General features: G+C 33.7%; 1 protein-coding gene and 1 pseudogene across 2 annotated transcripts; one reads left to right on the top strand and one right to left on the bottom strand.

The window, feature by feature from the left end:
- Nucleotides 1–1,865: 1,865 nt before the first annotated feature.
- On the top strand, nucleotides 1,866–10,045 carry LOC146901612 (ribonuclease J-like). Of its 2 annotated transcripts, none has more exons than XM_085735946.1 (16): nucleotides 1,866–2,217; nucleotides 2,350–2,581; nucleotides 2,705–2,828; nucleotides 3,594–3,650; nucleotides 3,919–4,110; nucleotides 4,194–4,271; nucleotides 4,893–5,075; nucleotides 5,154–5,234; nucleotides 6,281–6,346; nucleotides 6,446–6,538; nucleotides 7,160–7,285; nucleotides 7,638–7,751; nucleotides 7,865–7,960; nucleotides 8,043–8,140; nucleotides 8,215–8,612; nucleotides 9,591–10,045. In XM_085735946.1, exons 1-16 carry the CDS (start codon nucleotides 2,100–2,102, stop codon nucleotides 9,602–9,604), a joined length of 2,070 nt encoding a protein of 689 aa, XP_085592072.1. In that variant the 5' UTR covers nucleotides 1,866–2,099; the 3' UTR covers nucleotides 9,605–10,045. The 2 variants fall into 2 exon arrangements, with proteins under 2 accessions (XP_085592072.1, XP_085592073.1); XM_085735947.1 differs by having other exon boundaries at nucleotides 1,950–2,217; nucleotides 2,353–2,581.
- Nucleotides 10,046–10,946: 901 nt separating this feature from the next.
- LOC146901613 (heat shock 70 kDa protein 8 pseudogene) lies at nucleotides 10,947–12,624 on the bottom strand (annotated as a pseudogene).
- Between the last annotated feature and the right edge of the window lie 4,700 nt (nucleotides 12,625–17,324).

Below are 17,324 nucleotides of genomic sequence, written 5' to 3' on the forward strand. Positions count from 1 at the left end.
GAACACCGATCCCTCGAGTCTTGTGGGGCCCAAATGGACGGAAAACTCTCCCTAAGAGTTTTAACCCTGCTGCATATTCAAAAGTTGAATTCAAATTAAGGACCTTGGTTGAACTATAAAAGAATTGTGTCATCTCATCTAAACGCTCTTGGGTAAACCATTTTTCATTTGCAATTTCCTCTAAAAAAATTATGAAACACTATACAAAAAATCATTATTAAAAAAGCTAAAATAAACGGCCCTTAATTTAACTACATTTGAGATCGATTGGATCTTACATCCTCGTAAATTATTATTTTTTAAGAAGCTAACATGAATTATATTAATCAAGCATCTTAGTCTATCCAACACAAGAAGTGCCAGAAGAGAACTAAGGATGAATAAAAGGTGTCGCAACATGAAACCAAATGAAAACAATAGAAAAAGTCGTGTAACAATGAGAAGAAAAAAAAGTACAGAAATGAAAATTAAGCCAAAGGATAACTCTCAACCAAAAGAGGGGATTAAGCCACCACATACGGTAATTGAAAGCAAAAGTAGGGTAATTTTTCTTCAACCATCAAAATGATTGAAGCTTAATTTTGTCCAAAAGATGATGAATAGGGTCCCCCTGATGTTGAAAAATTATAGCATTCATGTCACACCAAACAATCCAAAAACAAGAGAGTCAAATCAAGTAAAATGCATTACAAATGTTTTTAGAAAAAGCCGCCAAACAAAAATGTTGACTTTTAAAGGAATCTCTTTGTGCCAAAAATATGTATTGCGGTCGTGAATTGAAGATGAGACCTTTGAAGTCAAAAAATTGTAAACACCGGTAATATTGTATTTTGAAGAGACACGAAGAGACCAAATCCACTTGTCACTCACATTAGCCTAAAAAAGGGGGGGGGGGGGGGGGGGGGGGTGATAAAAGCACATAACCCCCACTAACCAAATTTTAATTAACTATATCTATCATAACCATACTTGTAAATGTGTGTCTCAAATCACTCGGATTTCACTTAAATGTCATTATTTTCAGTGTCATTTTTGCCTCTAGTATATTTTAGATGAAAGTAACCGATAAATGAATAATTAAAATAAGACTTAAACATTTTTTTTTAATCTTTTTATCTTTATTTCGAGATTCATATTGTTATGAGAACAAAAAATAATTGCATATTGATTCTTTAATTTGATTAAATTGTAGCATATTAGTCACTTACATTTATTTTGTTAATCAAATTCAACATCTGTGACACATGATGCCGAATTTGAACACTCATTCATAACACCATGTGTTATAAATATTGATTTTGACTGATAAAATGGATGGAAAGAACTAACTTGCTACTACCATTTAATCAAATTAAAAGATCAATACGCACTTTGTTTTTTTGATAGGGACCAATATGAATCTCGAAATAGAAATAAAGGATCAAGAAGATGTTTAAGCCTTAAAATAAATAATTTAGATTTGAGAGAATTAATGATTAAGAGAGATATAAACAATGACAATTATCCTCATGGTCATATCTCTATGGATATTGGTAGGGACATTGCGATATACGAAAGCCGGATTTAAATCCTAAATTCTTCACTTATTTGCCTCAATGAATGAATTCTTAATCACTAAACTATTTAATAAAAAGAAACACCAAAAAGATCAAAAGCCAATAAAACACCTGGTTAATAAAAAAAAAACACCAATGACATCAAAAATCAATAAAACACAAGTGTAGTATCAAATTACTTAGTCGTGTTGTAACAAAAAAAATTACTTACTCGTGTGTTAGAAGAAATTAAGATGATATAAGAATTACATTTGTCATCTAAAAGAGTCTAAAAAACATCGAACAAATGGCGAGGGCTCTCTTTGAATTAACTTACGATTTTATTCGATTGGAGAGATTAGTTTTAGTTGCGAGATGACACCTCGATTATTTTTGAAAGGACCCCTCGATTTTAACGAGAAGTGTAAGAAATACACGGAAGTGCATTACCCATTTCCCGCTTCGAACTCAACTCCATCTCCGTAGCACCTTCTACCAAAACCCACTCCATTCCATCTCCCCCAATTCCTCAAATCATTAGGGTTTCGTTTACCTCTCTCAACAATGGTTACTTGCAACTCCATTTCCCTTTCTCACAATCTCCATTTCTATACCAGATTTCATCGCCTTCACCCTACGCTCCGTTCTCGTAACTGCTCTTTTCGTTCCAATGCACTCCAAAGTAATTCATCCTCTCTTCAATTTCACGCTTCTACCATTTCAATTTTGAAACAAATCGTTTATTTATTTATATATTTGTTTATTTTTATTTTTGAAATTTTAATGAAATTGGATTATATTGTTGTGTTTTAAGGAGATACTGATGGGGCCAAAGTAGTGCACAAAAGACCGAGAAGAATTGAAGGTCCTAGAAAAAGCATGGAAGATTCCGTTCAACGAAAGATGGAGCAATTTTACGAAGGGTCAGATGGGCCGCCCCTTCGAGTTCTTCCCATTGGTGGGTTAGGTGAAATTGGGATGAATTGTATGCTTGTTGGGAATCACGATCGATATATCCTCATTGACGCCGGTGTCATGTTTCCAGGGTAGGGTTTGCAAGTCCATTAAGCAGTATCAAATTGCTGCTTCATGATTGTTTTTTGCTTTGATTTTCATTAGTTTTCTAGGTTAACGGACCTTTTTTTTATTACATTGTTAACCGGTTTCAGCGATGATGAGCTTGGGGTCCAGAAGATAATACCTGATACAGCATTTATTAAAAAATGGAGCCACAAAATTGAAGCAGTAGTTATAACACACGGTCATGAAGATCATATTGGTGCATTGCCTTGGGTAATGCTTCCTACTCCAAGGAAATATATTCTTTTATCAAACTAGTTTTCTCAGATTTACTCCCTTAGTTCTATTTGAGTATTTGTCATGTGATGCAATGCCCGTTGTTTGATGTATTCTGCCATAAGAAACTGAGACGTACTTAAACAAGCACACTTAGTTTGATAAATGAACCTACTTGGTGTCTTTGCTGCTATGTTAATTTTAAGTTGGTGCAATGGGCTTCAAGAAAGATATACAACTATGATCAAATAGTGTCTTTTAGATTATAGTATGTGTAAGGACTAGAAGTCATGGATATATTTACGGGCTACTCGTAATGAACTCTTTTACAATATCATATATCTAAGGTAATGGTTGTGTTAAGTGTGAACTCCCTTTTGCTACATGTGCCTGCTGTCCTTGCTTGGTAAGGTATGATATTTTTAAAATATTTCGCTTACTAAGCTGAAGCTGCGGTTTTTCTGTCTTACACCCAAAAAGTGTGGGGTAAGCCTTGTAAGACCAAGAGAAACTCAAAACAACCATACATATAAATCTTTTGTGAATCAAATTGCTTCAGTCCTTAGTATTTTTATTAATCTCAGAATTTAATCAGTTATAATATTAGGAAAAAATAGTTTGCTCTTCATGTACGTTTTCAAATACTCTGTTTCTTCTCTTGCATTCAATCTAATTGATTATTATTCTTTTATTCAAATTATATATTTTGCTATTTACGCATATACGCTTTGCAGTTGCTATAATTTTTACTTGGTTCATCAGGTCATCCCAATGTTGGATTCTCAAACACCAGTTTTTGCGTCATCGTTTACAATGGAGGTAAGAAGAAATCTGCATAGTCTTGTTACCTTACTTTATTGTTAAAATGCTGCTTTCCAATTAGTTTGTTTGTCATATGAATCAACAATAATGTTCCGTAGGAAGTGGTGAGTTAGATGTTAGTGCTAACATATCTTGAAGTTGACTAATTTCTTAAATTCTTCATTGTGTGTCACCATATCAATATTTATTGTAATGAAAACTGTTGCACATTGCTTATTTTGTTCATTGCAATCCATAGAAAGTTAACCTTTGTTATTTATAACAGCTTATAAGAAAACGTTTGAAGGATCATGGTATATTTGTTCCATCCCGATTAAAAGTATTTAGAACAAGGAAGAAGTTTGTAGCTGGGCCATTTGAAATAGAGCCTATTACAGTGAGCCATTCTATTCCGGATTGCTGTGGATTAGTTCTTCGCTGTTCTGATGGTACTATTCTTCACACTGGGGATTGGAAGGTTAGAATTTTATTTTGTTTCTCAATGTATTGTACCTTCCGTCAACCGTGAATCTCCTGTTGCTCAACATGATGATTCAACAGATTGATGAAACACCATTAGATGGTAAAGTTTTTGATCGGGAAGCTCTAGAGGAACTGTCGAAAGAAGGAGTCACATTGGTGAGTCACTTGTATTTTGAATTGTTCTGATGTTTCTCTGGGTGGCAAGTAAAATAGGCCTTTTCAAGGTGATTATGTCTTCCATGAAGAGTCTTGTCTTGTGCTGGTAGAGGAGCTCAAAAGGGTAGCATTTTTCTACTTTCTAAAGTTTTGACTTTTGAGGTGCAGTTTTCTTGGCGATTTTTTTTTTCATAGACACCAGTTAGCTATGCTCTGAATTGTTTGATGAAATTCAAATATGTTATAAATGGCTTTTAATTTAAATTCAGGATAGATCTGACTTGAACCCGACCTCACAATTATTTTTCATGGAATATTGTGGTGGAAATGGATGGATTAGGTCAATAGGTGTTCACATAATTCACATTGAGTGTATTGGGTTTGATCGTTGAGTGGCTAACTCATGTAATCTTCATTAATTACAGTAAAATATATCTGTTTTGCCCGTGGATGTAGGTTTGAAATTTGTTGTAGCTCGAACATGCACTAAAACTCTGTGTTGGTTCCTTCTCATTTTCCGCTTTGTGCCTGGTTATCATAACACATGTAGAATTTATGCTGCCTTTTTCTTAAATTTTGTCAAAGGATAGAAGCAAATAATGTTTTGGAATTGCTTTACAGATGATGAGTGATTCAACAAATGTACTCTCACCTGGAAGGACAATGAGCGAGTCTGTTGTAGCTGATGCATTATTGAGGCATATTTCAGCTGCTAAAGGAAGGGTTATAACAACCCAGTTTTCATCTAATATTCATCGTCTTGGAAGTGTGAAAGCTGCTGCTGATTTGACCGGCCGAAAGTTGGTATGTTTATTTTATTTCTTAGCTTGTATATTTTAATTGATTAAAACCTGTGTTTATAGTTTTGTGACTATTCTACAGGTATTTGCTGGCATGTCTTTAAGGACATATTTGGATGCAGCTTGGAAAGATGGAAAGGTTCCAATTGATCCATCCACTCTGGTAATAAACATGTGTATATATATTTTTGTTATTCTGCTTTTTGTTTTTTTTTTTTTTAAAAAAAAAATTGGTGGCTGGACTTTTTTTGATAAGAGTTGAGAATTTGGAAAATGGAATCTGGAGGTTGGAAAAGTCCGGTAGTAGATTTGTCTCCATGGTCGATATGTTTTGCTTCTTCTTTCAAATTTTGTGTTTTCATCTCCTGGACATGATTGGCTTGGCCTTCTTCCGTATACCCCTTTGCCCACAGTTACCTTTTGTTGTCTCTGGAGCCTAATTGTACCTTGCTTTTTACCTTGATTTTTTTGGTCCATTGGTTCTTTGACGCAGTTAACTCTCAATATATTTATTAAAATTTCAAGATAATGGTTAGTCACGAGTCATGATGTTGACAACATAAAAAGGGAAACTTGGTGCTAAAATGCTCCATGCTATGCTCGGCCCAAGGAATGGTTGGACCCATTGTGGATCTACTTTAGGCAGTCTTGCCTTGTATTTGCAAGTTGATTCCACGACTTTACCTCCTTCAGGTCACATGTAAATAATTCCAATTGTTGTTTCAAGATCCCCTTTCCTTTCACAATGTATGAGCCAATAAGTATTTATCTAACTTTTCAAACATATCAACTTTGTTTTGTTTTTTTCCTTTCTTTCATTTATTTAGATTGTTATTTGTTGGATCTATTTCTTGTGTTCACCGTTGGTCACACAAATAGTAATTGCAGCTGTATATTCTTGTTTCCACCTTGTATTTAGTGTCACAATTTCTCAGATAAAAATATTGTTAGATTAGTGTTTCATCAGACAAGATATGAATAGAAATACAACATTAAGGAGAAAATTTGGATACTTGTAATCTTGTTTTGACTACATGGAGAATAGTCCAGTAGTTAAATGGAGACCAAGTAAAACTTAAGGCTGAATCATTAAGAGAGATTTAGTAAATGTGTTATCATCAGATTTGATATATGGCAGGACTTATTTATAAGAGAAGCTGTAAGTCTCATTTATGTTGCATGTTCTTAATCATTTCTTATTTTACATAGGTGAAAGTAGAGGATATGCATGCTTATGCACCTAAGGATTTGCTGATTGTGACAACCGGTTCTCAAGTAAGTTTTTTTAAGGTTCTCTAAAGACCATCTATTTTCATCTACTACAGACAGGGAACAAATTTATGGCATATGACAGAATATTTGCTATTGTGTCAGGCAGAACCACGTGCTGCCTTGAACCTTGCATCTTACGGAAGTAGTCATGCTTTCGAACTGACAAAGGAAGATACTGTGTTATATTCAGCTAAGGTGTGTAACAAAGTTCCGTGTTGGGCATCTGCCTTTTGATTTATTAAAGCATGTTTGCTGTACTCTAGAAATCATGGATACAACATGGGGCATGGGACATAGGGATACGACATTTTTAAAAGATTATAGGATACAACATGGCTGTGATACCATATATGAAATTCATATAGATAAACATAAAACACAGATCTTAAATCAAGAGAGAAATCCACATTTTAAAAGTTAACATGGAGTCATTGCAGACACAATAAAAAAGTTATCTAATTATGGGGCTCTCCTTTGTGTTGTTATAGAGATCCAGAAATCAAAAAGCACTCCCAACTACAGTTTGTAGTGTGGAGTCCATGAAGTGTATGAGACAAGTATAATAACTATTATTTTTAAGTTTTTGCCCTTCCTAGATTGCTAAGGAACTGATATCAGTGGATGAACTTACAATGTACTCCTTTTTACTTTCAAATTTCAAGCCATTCGAGTAATAGCTTCTAATTTTTGAGCATGAACTTTTGATTTTATTAATTTCTGAAAATATTTCTGCAGAAGGAAAAGATAATTATCAAAAGTTTTATCTAAAAACCCATTTATGTTGTAAACTTGTCCACTCCTCTTTATAACTGTTAGGTTATCCCCGGTAATGAGTCTCGTGTTATGGAAATGCTAAACCGCATATCAGAGATTGGACCAACAATAGTCATGGGGAAGAATGAATGCCTACACACATCTGGTCATGCGTACCGTGGTGAATTGGTAAGTTTTTATGTTGATTATCACCTATTTTTTCCTTTTTGTTCATATCTTCGTTTTCTCATCCTTTTCTGTTAAATATAGGCTAGATATGCAACACCATCAAAACATTAGAAACCAAATAGAATTTGAATAATATTCTTATTTCTAAGGAAAAGTTGACATGGTTTTATACTCTTACTAGATACCAGGGTAATGAAATGTCACATGGACATTCAAGCCTTGTCAAACTAATTACCTTGATGCATTTTTAAGTTTACTATATCTGATATTTGTCTTTTAATATACATCACTTTGTATGGTTTTTGTCTTTGATTTTACATGTTATTTTAAACCATTACGTATATTCCTGCAGGAGGAAGTGCTTAGAATTGTGAAGCCACAGCATTTTCTTCCCATACATGGCGAACTCTTGTTCTTGAAGGAGCATGAATTACTTGGAAAATCAACTGGCATTCGACACACTGCTGTGAGTGATTGCCTCCTTATTGGTTGTTCTTGTATGATAGATGGGAAACTATTGGCTTACAAGATTTATATAAATATGTTGATGAAACTGATAAGATTTAATTTATGCACCAGGTTATTAAGAATGGAGAGATGCTTGGCGTTTCACATTTGAGAAATAGAAAAGTCCTTTCTAATGGTTTTATTTCCCTTGGAAAAGAGAATTTGGAGGTTTGTAGCCCTTAAAGTATTCTGGTGGCCTCTTTTTTAGAAATTTATAATTCTGTGATACCACCTCCCTTTTGTCATGCAGTTGAAGTATAGTGATGGTGACAAAGCATTTGGCACATCAAGTGAACTCTTCATTGATGAAAGACTGAGAATTGCATTAGACGGCATCATTGTGGTTAGGTAGATTTTTCAAGTAGTTGGTCAAAGTCAGGTTTAACATGTTCAATCACTTGCTAATCTTGACCGTTTTACAGCATGGAAGTATGTCGCCCTCAAAGTTTAGACAGTTCGGTTGAAAACACCTTAAAAGGAAAGATAAGAATTACCACAAGATGCCTATGGCTTGACAAAGGGAAGCTGTTGGACGCACTCCATAAAGCTGCTCATGCTGCTCTTTCAAGCTGCCCTGTAAACTGCCCACTGGCTCACATGGAAAAGACTGTGTCTGAGATGTTGAGGAAAATGGTGAGGAAGTATAGTGGCAAACGACCTGAAGTTATTGCCGTTGCTATAGAAAATCCTGGAGCTGTTCTTGCTACTGAGATAAAGACGAAGTTATCTGGAAAATCCTATGTAGGTGGGATATCAACATTTAGAAATATGGTGCATCGACACGGGAAAGAAAATCAATCCACCAAAATGCAAATGAGAGGTATGATTGGTATGTTAGAATTCTGGAGGTACAATTTGTATGCTTGTAGCTGTTTATGTACATTTTATATGGAAGTGATTTTAATTGTATGTGTTAGAGATATAATATAAAAAACAGTTGTCTTTTTTTCTTCATCACTGGCATGCATTTCCTAGATTCTTCCATTCACATTGGTCTTTATGGTGCGAAACTTCTGGAAGTTTACATTATGATAACCTAGCAAATTATGGTTTTTACTCTAGATGTTTCCTCGGGCTAATCGATACAAATCAATTAAGTTAGCTAAATTAGTTGATTGATTACTCTAGAGTCTGATGTTAGGTTTCTATTGTTGTGAATCTTACGCGTTGCTTAGTAAAGAGTTGATTTATTTAGAGTAGGAAATAAGCGAGAGAGGTAGAAGAGAAATGGAGCATTTTGTCTGTTTGATTTAGTATATAACTATAGAAGAGAGTTAGATGTGGGACCCACTCCAGTTTTCAATCTTATGTTGCAAAGAAAGGGCAAAGAAATACTGATTTTTTTTTTTTTTTTGCTTTCCACACCTGGGTTCCTTAATAGGTTCTTCACTTGTTTTTTATTTTTGCCAAACTGTGATTTCATCAACACTCTTATACTGAGATCATTTGATAAAAGGAGAAAGTAAATAGAATAAATGTTGCTTAATGATGAAAATGTTACGAGAAACTTGTGAATTTGATCTTTATATATCAGAACTGTCCAAAATAATAGGTTACAGATCTACGGTGGTTTCTTTCATCTGTTTCTCTTGATATTAACTATATTGATTGATGTAGACTGTATAGAAAGCCAGGATTTTGAGAGATACAACATTGAAGTGACTTATATAGAAGGGATTGTGTACAGCCTCTAATACAATTCTATTGTATTGTTGTATTACAGCTATGCAGTACATAAATAGATACTATTAAATGAGATTGCTGCTGTATCAACAATTGATTCCTTTTTTTTAAGCAGGAGATCGAGAATGAGAAGAACAGAAAGGAGACATGGCTATATCTGGAGGACATGGAAAGCATTCTGTCTGATAACGAGGCACTGGCAAAAAAAAAGACTTGGAGTGTGATGAACAAGACCAGATAAATTTGCAAAAGCTTTGTGCTTCAAGCTTGATAATGTAAGTCCGAGGATGGTTGGTATGAAAATAATCCATTGCAGTATTATTGCATCATGGATCTGTGAGTTTGAAGATCCCTAGTTTTGTGAGGAGATAGGCGGCATTCAAAGGTATTGCCATATACACCAACAAAAGTTAATGAGGGACTAGTTTAGGGGATGATTAATGGTTCCCCTCAACCAAATGGATGTACCTTGGGTTGTTTTGATGTCATTAATTGACATATAAATAGATGTTAATGTAGGATTGATATACTAATTATAAGGATACCAAAATAAAGTTACTATTCTATTAATTGTCGTAATTAGTTTCATTGTTTTTGTCCGTGGCAAGTGTTTTGGCATCATAAATCAATTGTTGAATAATAAATAATTATGGTATCACTAGTACTACACTCTGCTTAACACGCCTTTTAATCGGTTGAAATTTGTATGAGTCCCATTAAACTTATGCACAGTACGTAACATAATTTAATAGAATCCATTTGAATTTCAACGGAAAGAGCAGAGCAGGTTAAATAAGTTTCAGGTCCTTATAAATATGAGTAGTCGCAACATAAAGTGATGGGACATACATTAATTTCATCTAATAAGAGAGTGAGTGTTAGATTGAGTGTTTAAAAGAGAGTGTCTCTAGCATTCTTTAATACGAGTTTTCACTTTTCGGGTTAGTCCCTCTAATTTTTTCATCAAAAATGGTCTTCCAAAAGTTTTGTCACCAAATTTGGTCCTCTCCGTTTGATGAGGTTAATGATTGCACATGCGGCATTGACACGTCAACTATTTTTATTGACCTGACATTTTAATATATTATTTCTACAAAAACCAATTTTTTACAAAATTTCCAATTTTTTTAAATAAAACCCTAATTATCCTCCATTACTGAGAGGATCCTTCTTCTCCTTTACTGTGACCTTCATCGTCTTTGTTTTGCCCTTCATTTTCTTACTCCCTCACCACTATTAAGAAAATCAAGTTGTTCATTGCTATGCAGGTAGGATTTCATATGTAGAAGTAGAATTACATCAGTATGTTTGCTGTGAATTAGCATTTTATGTAAGGGCATATAGAGTAAGATATATCTTTTGAATTCTCATAATCTGGATAAACCTTATGAACTTTCTATTTGATCTCCAAAATATTTACCAAATGTAAAAAGGAGATATCTCAAACCAATAGTAACCAAAAATAGATGAATAAAACCAAATGGTCTTATTTTTTATTGAAATCATTTAAGAACTAATGTCATCTGAGTTATTTCCATTATATTACAAACATTAGACACGTTAACCTCTGTTGCTGAAACACAAGAAAACAACTATAAAAGGTACAGTGCTGAATGATGCTTTATATCATAATTTTATTGTTCCTTGTTGAAGAGAGTAACCAAATCCTCTGCATCACCATAGCTTCTAATTAGTGAATCATCACACAAATAAAGTGGTCCTTCTTCAAAAAATGACATATTTGCTTGAGTAACAGGAATATCATATTGTTCACCGTGCATCCTAACGGACGCAATAACTGTGAGCCAGTTTTCATGGTCTATCGCCAAGCAAACAGTGATTTCTGGAACTCCTTTTGGTGCTGCAGGTATTTCAGTTATTATGTAATTTCCCCAACGATGGGTTTCTTCAGCCTTCTCTCCCTCACCTTCGACGACAACTATCAACGCCTCAGTTTGATAATCATGAATTGTTGTAAAAACTGCACTCCTCATTGCTGGCCTCGACGTGTTCCTCGGAATCACATGTACAAATTTGTTTCCGTTAACTCGAATTCCAATGGTATGAAGTGTGAAATGAAAATCTAACAACTCCAAGTTCCTAAATCCTGTGCCTAAAGAAATAGCTCCTGCCATTGCTGCACCACGAAGTGCAGCATTCAAAGGATTCGCTATACCTTTATAAATCTTCTTTCCTTTGCATATTGTAGTAACAAGATTCTCCACCCTTGGTATAATACAACATTCACCTACAACTATCACATCATTTATACTTTCAACGTCTACTTTTGCATCTTGCAAGCATTGGATGATTAGTCTTTCACCCTTCTCAAACACTTCTTTGTTTACTTCCTCAAACTCCTCGCGCTCGACAACCTTGTGTATCTTCGAACCATCTCCCATCTCTAAATCAAACTCAACATTTGTCTGAGACGAAAGTTGGGTAATCACTTCATGGACTGTATTTCGAATTCGAGCCATCAATTTAATTTCTCTGTCCTCGTGAACATGTTTCTTGAACATATTTTTAGAATCAGGTATGAGATGACGAATCATATTTTCAAGCAAATCTTCTCTACCAATAGGACTTCCTGTCAAGGCCTTTATTCGAAGTTTCCCTTTTTCTGTAGCAATGACTGCAACATCACAATAACCAGCATCCATATTGAAAACGAGAGCAGTTTTTTTCCGTTCATTGTTCATATCCTCAAGAGAAGAAGCAGAAGTCTGCAGTTGTTGTTGTGCATAAAACAAAGCCACTGCTATTGGTTGAGGCATCAGTTCGACATCATCAAGATCAGCCCACGCAGAAGCACGTTCTATCCGGGTTCGCTGCAATCGAGTGAATGAAACTGGAACTGTAAACACTACCTTTCTTATAGGTATTTTCACCCGAATTTCAACCGAAAACTTTAATTTCACCAGAAATTTTCCAAGGAGTTCTACTGCAGTAGTGGATCTACACGCTTTATTCGCAATTGCAGCAATAAAAGGGCGAACCTTAGTGTCCAAGGTGTGCATCAGAAATGGGAAATTTGAAATACCAAGGAAAACCATCCTCCCATGCCCTTCTTGGGAACCTTTCCACACAGAAACACGGCATGGTGATGTGCCAATGTCAATTCCAATTGATATTTCAGGTTCTGTCATCCTACATTTACAAGTCAAGATTGTTAAGAGTTTTCTAAGTAACATCAACTAATTAGTTAGCATTACTTTGTTTGAAAAATTCATTTATGGTAACACTGATTAAGAAGTATTAATCTATAGTCCTACAATAGCACAATCATTGTTTATTGAATTCCATACTCATGTGTTAATGTGTGTGACACTAAACATGCTCAAGATTTCATTTCTTGCGTAACAATTAATAGCAAGAACATTCATATATGGCAGAAGAGAAAAAGAAGAATACTAAACAAGGAAGAGATGAAGGTAAAGATGACATACCTGATCAGTAGTACAATGTGGATTGAAGGTTTCTGTGAGAACAAGACTAGAATAAACGAATTAACTGTTGAGCAAGAAAAAAGGAAATGGAACACAATACCAGAATAATTGAGAGTATGTAAACTAATACCAATGCAAATTACTCGCGTTGTTCTTAAATATATAAAATTAAAAAAAAAAATCAATATTAATATTTGATGGTTTTAAGAATAAGATAATTTAACTAATTCTATTTAATTATGGAATTTCTAAAATATCTCTTCTTCTTTTTTTTCTCTAAAATTAAGATATGGTTTATTATCCACTAACTTCTCTATATTCATGAAACAAGTTATCAAGATTCAAGAATGACACTTTTGAGAAGTGCGAGCTCTATTACTGTTGGAATCAATTCATAATTAATTAAATAAAGCATTCTTTCTCATATGTTTGTGGCTTTTTTAGGGAAAATAAGGCATTTTTCTCGTATGTTTTTTTTGAGAGGTTCTCATATGTTGTTTCTAGTGAAAATTTAGGGCGGTGTATTGGATTAGGATTTTAAAAGACAATTTTGCATGAAAAAATCTAGTGGATTTTAAAAGACTATGTAAGATTTTAATAACTTTTAAGATTTTAAAAGATTCTTAAGATTTGTAATTTGGATTTCAAGGGATTTATATCCTAAGATTTTATAAGATTTTAAAAGACTATCAGGATTTCAAAGGATTTATGTCAACAAGCCAATTGTGTTTTTTTCTAGATGTTTATGAGATGTTTTTTTATTTTTTCCAACACTGAGTATTACACCATGATATTCAAAAGATAAAATATTTTATGTGCACTTTGAAACTGCAATAAACGTCAAAAGATTTTATAAAATATTACACCATGATTTTATAAAATATTTTCTGTGCACTTTGAAACTGCAATAAACGTCAAAAGATGAAAAATATAAAACAAATTAGATGACTAGTTTTTTATACTAAACCCCATGCAATATTCCATCATTCATTTTCCTTGCATATCTCTTTATAAATGGACGTAGTATACACAAATAACAAGATTTTAAAATCATCTCCAAGACATAAAAGCTTCACATTGGTTCTTCTATCACACAACCAAGATATATAACCTCTGATGACAATTGACTAGTAATGCAAAAACAGGCACAATGGTTAAATATCAGAGAGAAAAAAGAAGTAGCACAAATGAGAAAATGAATCTATTTGGACAACAAGGAAAAGAAAATTGTGAGAGTCTCACAAAGTCTCACAAATTTGTGTGAGATTGTTGAATGAGCATTTTGTTCACATTTTTAATCAAAAAGTCTCACAAAATCCATTCCATAAAAGAATCCATCAAAATCTATCAATTTTTGAATATCGAAGGACATTTTATAAGTTGTGAGAAATCTTAATTGAATACCGACAGATTTCGTTGCATTGAAAAACAAGTCTTGATTGTCTTAATTGAATACCACAAAATTTATTTATATTTTATAAAAGTCTTAATTGAATACCACAAGACTTTTCTACAATAAAAAAGTCTTTTAAAATCCCTTGAAATCTCAATCCAATACACCATCCTTAATAGTTAAATAAGCACCAATGAGATATTATGAATATTTCCATTGACTTGTGTTTTTTCATCAACATGACTCCTTATGATTTAGTCACACTACAAATGAGAAGAAAAGACAATATATATATAAATATAACTTTAGACTAAACTTCACGTAGTTACTTATCTCTTGGCTAAACCTTAGACTAAAATGTGAAGAAATAATGATGCTTACCAATCAAATGTAGAACTGATCTAAGTTTTGTTCATAATTAAATATCATTAACGTTGAATAACTAACAAAATTCAACAGTTGCCCTAGTAGCCAAGACTTAAACTCTCTACTTGATGGTTCTATCCCGCTTTGTTTTGGTGGATTTATCCATCATCCCTTGCTTTAGTCCTCCCCGGTGAATGCCTAGCACCGCCTGTTATCGCCACACAACCACCACCATCTCAATGCGGTTGCAAATGTGGGAATAACCATGACCCAGGGACTAACAACTTGGTCAACGTTGTCATCTCGTGCCAGTCGATTTACCGTCTCTACAATGCATACAAAACACTGTATGGCTTATTCAAGGAGAAGAAGAATGATATTCCTATCTCAACCCAACTCGCTATTACAATTGAAGAAGGAAAAGGTTTGAAGAAGTCTGAGTCTGAGACGACGGAGTTCGAGTGTGAGTAAGAGGATTAGTCAGGGTTGTCTCAACCATTAGGCCAGTAAAGCCCTTGCTTTAGGCCCCAAACTTTATATTTTTAAATTTGTATGTGCATGCGTGCGTGCGAGAAGAGGAGGAGCTACAATACTAGTAATGATATAGCAACAACTGCTTTTTTTTGCCATTTTACAAAAGTATTAATTTTTTAAATCCCAATTAAAATTAATAAATTTTTATCTAAGATCGACATTGTGCAACAAAGATTATATGAGTTGACTTTATTATCCATTGAAAATAATTGTTTAATAAAATTGATTATCAAAATTTAATAAGCAATTTTGGATTTGAAAAAGACCGAAAAATACAATTTACATAAAATATATTTTAAAAAATATGTTAATTAATTTTAAAATGACATCGTTCTTAGAGTTTGTTTTAGGTTCGAAAATGGTTGAGAAGGGCTTGTGGTTAGTTCGGTTGTAGTCCAATTACAAAGCCCTTTCTACACTCTCCAACCGAATTCCCACTATCCTTGGAAGCTCCCATTGCAAAACCATTTCTACACTCTCCAACGCAATTCCTCCCACCACCCATAGTGGAACCTGAAGTAAGAAAAGGTAGGAAAAAGCCTCCACCACCTCCTTGATCACCACCCCTACGCCCACCACCTCTTACATTTGACCACTTTAAGCTGGCTCAAACTTAGCCAACGACATTTTGTAAGATTCCTGAAAATACTTATCGAAATGGCCAATGCAGTTTTTTATCCATGGACTTTGGCCTAGGAAAAATGGCATTGAGTTAAAAGATTGCGACAAAGATAAAAAGTTGGATCCACCAACTTATGGCGATGTAAGCTATATTTTTATTTGATGACATTTATTTTTACTTTACCTTGCATGCATGATCTAGAATTAACTTATCTTTATTTTTTGATTTACTTTACCAGCTTAATGGAATAATTAGTAAACTTGATGAAGATTGGCCATCATTACATAAAAATGAAAACCAGTTTTCAAAGAAAACTAACAAAAACTTATGGTTTTATGAGTTGGAGCAGCATGGAACTTGTTCAGCCCAGCTGTTCGCTTTTGTTGAATACCTTAGCGTGGCAATGAAAAAATTATAATTGTTTAGTTTTTTTTTTTTAAAAAAAAGCACTAATGTTTAGTAATTTTGTAATGACAAATATTTGTCCCTTATTTTATTTTTATAACGTATTAAATTTTTATCATATGTATTTAAAAGATATCTAAAAATTAAATGTAACTCATTTATTAGTGAAAAAAATTGTTTCATGTATGATTTGTACATTCCAACGATATACTTTAGTGATTCATTTGAAAACAAAATAACAAGAAAATAATAAAATTGAATACCAAAAAGAAGACGAAGTTGACAAATGACAAAATATTGTAAAGAATTCAATGCACAATCATTTACTTGAGGTGGGAGTTTAGTGGTAAAAATTTAGGCTTACTGTGTGTTTGATTCGTTAAACGGTAAATACTTGATAGAACAACGCAAGACAAAATAATATAACACAACAAAACAACACACGACAAAATTTTATGTATTGAATAATTTTTTTGGTCTTACATAATTTATGGTGGACAAAAGGTTATTTTGGTTTTAAGACAACTTGTATGTTGGACAACAAGTTGTGTTGTGGTTTAGTGAAGACAATAATTTTAGTTTTTGTTCTGTCTCTTGCCTCCGGTTAATTCTGTTCTTGAAATAGTTTTGCCAATCAAACACTTTACAGCTGCAATTGTCATGTCTTATCCTTCATAAACGATTGTAAAACAGTCATTAGCATCACTTTAATTAATAATTTTTTTCTCCATTTTTTCTTTTTTTGGTGGTGGTCGGGGTTTGAACCCCGGACGTTGCATATTTTATGCATTGTCCATACCAACTGAGCTATGCTCATTTTATTTTGTTTTGATTTAAGGTGAAGTGACTCTAAGTTGTCCTTATTTTTTGCATGCATGTCAATCTCAATCATATTATTGAGCAAAAATTAAAATTTGAAGAGTTTGAAATGATGTTGGGCCGGGTTGTATATCTCAATATATAAAACTCAAACCCGACCCGTTATTTGTGAATATAACATGATAACACACCCGCCCCTATTAAACCCTAAACCCTGTTTGGCTTCAATTTATTTATACCCCTTTTCCCTCACTCAGACAC

This window comes from Medicago sativa, chromosome 8 (assembly GCF_051527215.1).
Source record: "Medicago sativa cultivar Bolivia chromosome 8, Bolivia_mono, whole genome shotgun sequence".
In the NCBI taxonomy this organism is placed as follows: domain Eukaryota; kingdom Viridiplantae; phylum Streptophyta; class Magnoliopsida; order Fabales; family Fabaceae; genus Medicago; species Medicago sativa.

What these genes read in the sequence shown, in the direction of transcription:
- LOC146901612 (XM_085735946.1), top strand. Translation starts at nt 2,100, where the DNA reads ATGGTTACTTGCAACTCCATTTCCCTTTCTCACAATCTCCATTTCTAT. An exon ending in TTGTGACAACCGGTTCTCAA is followed by an intron (nt 6,347 to 6,445) that starts GTAAGTTTTTTT and finishes CTATTGTGTCAG; the next exon opens with GCAGAACCACGTGCTGCCTT. An exon ending in TTGGAAAAGAGAATTTGGAG is followed by an intron (nt 7,961 to 8,042) that starts GTTTGTAGCCCT and finishes TTTGTCATGCAG; the next exon opens with TTGAAGTATAGTGATGGTGA.